We start from the raw sequence: 2,403 nt of genomic DNA on the forward strand, positions 1-2,403 counted from the left end.
TAGAAGCTGAAGTATCGACGACGGTGAACAAAAGTGGTGCGCTAGTGGCAGTGGGCATATTGCAGCGAGGCGGCCGGGTGCGGAGACGCAGGTGCCGCCGCCCCGCGCCGCGCCGCGCCCATCTCTAGGCCTGCGCCCCGGCGATTGGGCACGGCGCACGTGCGCCGGCTACCCGCGCCACCTGGCAGCCGCCGCCGGGGAGCGCATATAAACCCCAGCCTTCCCTCACCGCGCCACTCCGATATCCGGACGCCGACAAACGCATGCGTACGACAGTCGCGTCCCAGCTACCAAGCCGAAACGTCAACTCCGGCGCATCGTTCTAACATTTGGATTTTTATCATTACTTGTGAACTTGTGCTACACATTACGGACTCGAGGACTCATTTTATACTTGGTGTTTGTGAATATAAGTGTAAGATGCTAGTGGAAGATACTCAAATGTCTAGTACTTCGATGACGAAGAAATACGCGCACTGCCCGCTGAAGAAGCGGCCGGTGCGGGAGGAGCGGCCGGCGACGCCGCCCACTTCACCACCGCACCCCGCCCACCTGGCCACACGGCTTTATTATGATTATCTCTGTAAGTTTCATTTAAAATACCACAAGTATATATAGTTTGCTACTTGTAAGTTTACAACCCATGTAAATTGTCATTATTTATAATTTTCACTTTTACTTCGGAGAGAAAGCCATTATATTAAATAAAGACTTGAAATAAATGTTACAAAATAGTTACGAGTCGTAATATAAATTTGTCTAACCATATTATTTCTTTATAGGTGACCCAGAAAACGATGAACCAGAAAATTTAAGCACGAAACCTGAGGATCTTTCAAAAACCGGTAACTATCCTAGTAAAGCATCATCGCCGCTGTCAACGGCTTCTGTGAAAGTTGAACCTCGTGAATGGCCACAGCACCAACTGGAGTACCTGAATGCTTGTCGGTCACGGCTCGAACCCGTACCAGCGCTCGCCGAGCTTGCGAGACCTACGCCACAATACGCATATTTGCCAACGTTGTATACATACCCGATTGAAGATATCTACCAAGCAGCCCCCACAATTTCCCCACCAGCACATCCTCAATTATATGCCCGTTATTCACCGGCTTCCCCACCTTCATCGTGTTCACCACCACCTTGCCCTGAAGACCTTCGTTCTCCTGGTTCTGTATCTTCGGATTCTGGAGTTTCAGTTTCCGCACCACGCCGTCCTCGCTACCAATGTCCTGACTGCGCCAAATCCTATTCTACGTATTCCGGTCTATCGAAACACCAGCAATACCACTGCGCTGCCGCTGAAGGGAGTCTCGCCAGGAAATCTTTTAGCTGCAAGTACTGTGCCAAGGTGTACACGTCTCTGGGAGCGCTGAAGATGCATATCCGCACCCACACCCTTCCGTGCAAGTGCCACTTGTGTGGAAAAGCTTTCTCCCGGCCGTGGCTTCTGCAAGGACATATTCGCACACACACAGGAGAGAAGCCCTTCTCTTGCCATCATTGTCGCCGCGCTTTCGCTGACCGATCGAACTTACGAGCGCATTTGCAAACGCACTCGGACGTCAAAAAATACTCATGTACAGGATGTGGCAAAACCTTCTCTCGTATGTCACTCCTGAGTAAACATCTGGAAGGTGGCTGCGGTGCACCCGGAGCGACGCCTTATGAATTTCGACCGGAAGCTGTGCCAGTATCGCACGCGCACCAAACTTTACCTCCACCAGCCACAATACATGCGTATTAAAAAGACTGACCTCCATATATTTTCGATCTCGTAACTATCTTAAATTGATCCAATCATCCTTGTATTCTACAGTAATGCCTTTATGAATAAGTTTAATTTATTTGTGTACATTTTAAAGAAGCAAAATGTGTGTATTTTGTTTGTAAGTCATTGCACCGCGTGTTATTCGAATGATAATTAAGCTATAGTTTGTATGTAAATTAGCTTAAGTGTTGTAAATACATCCACCACTTCGTGGCGGAGTCGCTAGTCATGTGGCATTTGCCAAGTGTCATACACTTAAATTTCTATTTTTGTATCCTAAGCCATGTACAAAGTGCCTTACTTATAAATGATTTAATATATTATTCTAAATTGTATGTCGGTGAGTCAGTAGACGCTATTATATTTTAAAATACATGTTAGTACCTATTTATGAGGCTGTAATATTGAAAACTGTTGTCGTTTAGTGTTCCTTTCTGTTACCTCCATACACAGAAAATAAAATATTACCATTATATTGAATATTTATTTACTTTCCAACCATAACTATTCTCAACACCCAGAGTTAAATAATGACGTGACCTGAATTTGGTAAAGCCGAAATCAGTATATAATGAAACTAGCCGAAACAAAATTATTAGGCGTTACGGTAAAAAAATACAATAAAATCTGCT

General features: G+C 45.6%; 1 protein-coding gene across 1 annotated transcript; it reads left to right on the top strand.

Moving 5' to 3' along the window:
- The first annotated feature begins 250 nt into the window (after positions 1-250).
- On the top strand, positions 251-2,202 carry LOC137922312 (protein snail homolog Sna-like). Its single transcript, XM_068765292.1, has 2 exons — positions 251-583; positions 783-2,202. Exons 1-2 carry the CDS (start codon positions 421-423, stop codon positions 1,745-1,747), a joined length of 1,128 nt encoding a protein of 375 aa, XP_068621393.1. The 5' UTR covers positions 251-420; the 3' UTR covers positions 1,748-2,202.
- Positions 2,203-2,403: the final 201 nt, after the last annotated feature.

Source organism: Battus philenor, unplaced genomic scaffold, assembly GCF_028537555.1.
Source record: "Battus philenor isolate CCGP_79_NKW_IND1 unplaced genomic scaffold, ilBatPhil1.0.hap1 SCAF_2, whole genome shotgun sequence".
Taxonomy (NCBI): Eukaryota; Metazoa; Arthropoda; class Insecta; order Lepidoptera; family Papilionidae; genus Battus; species Battus philenor.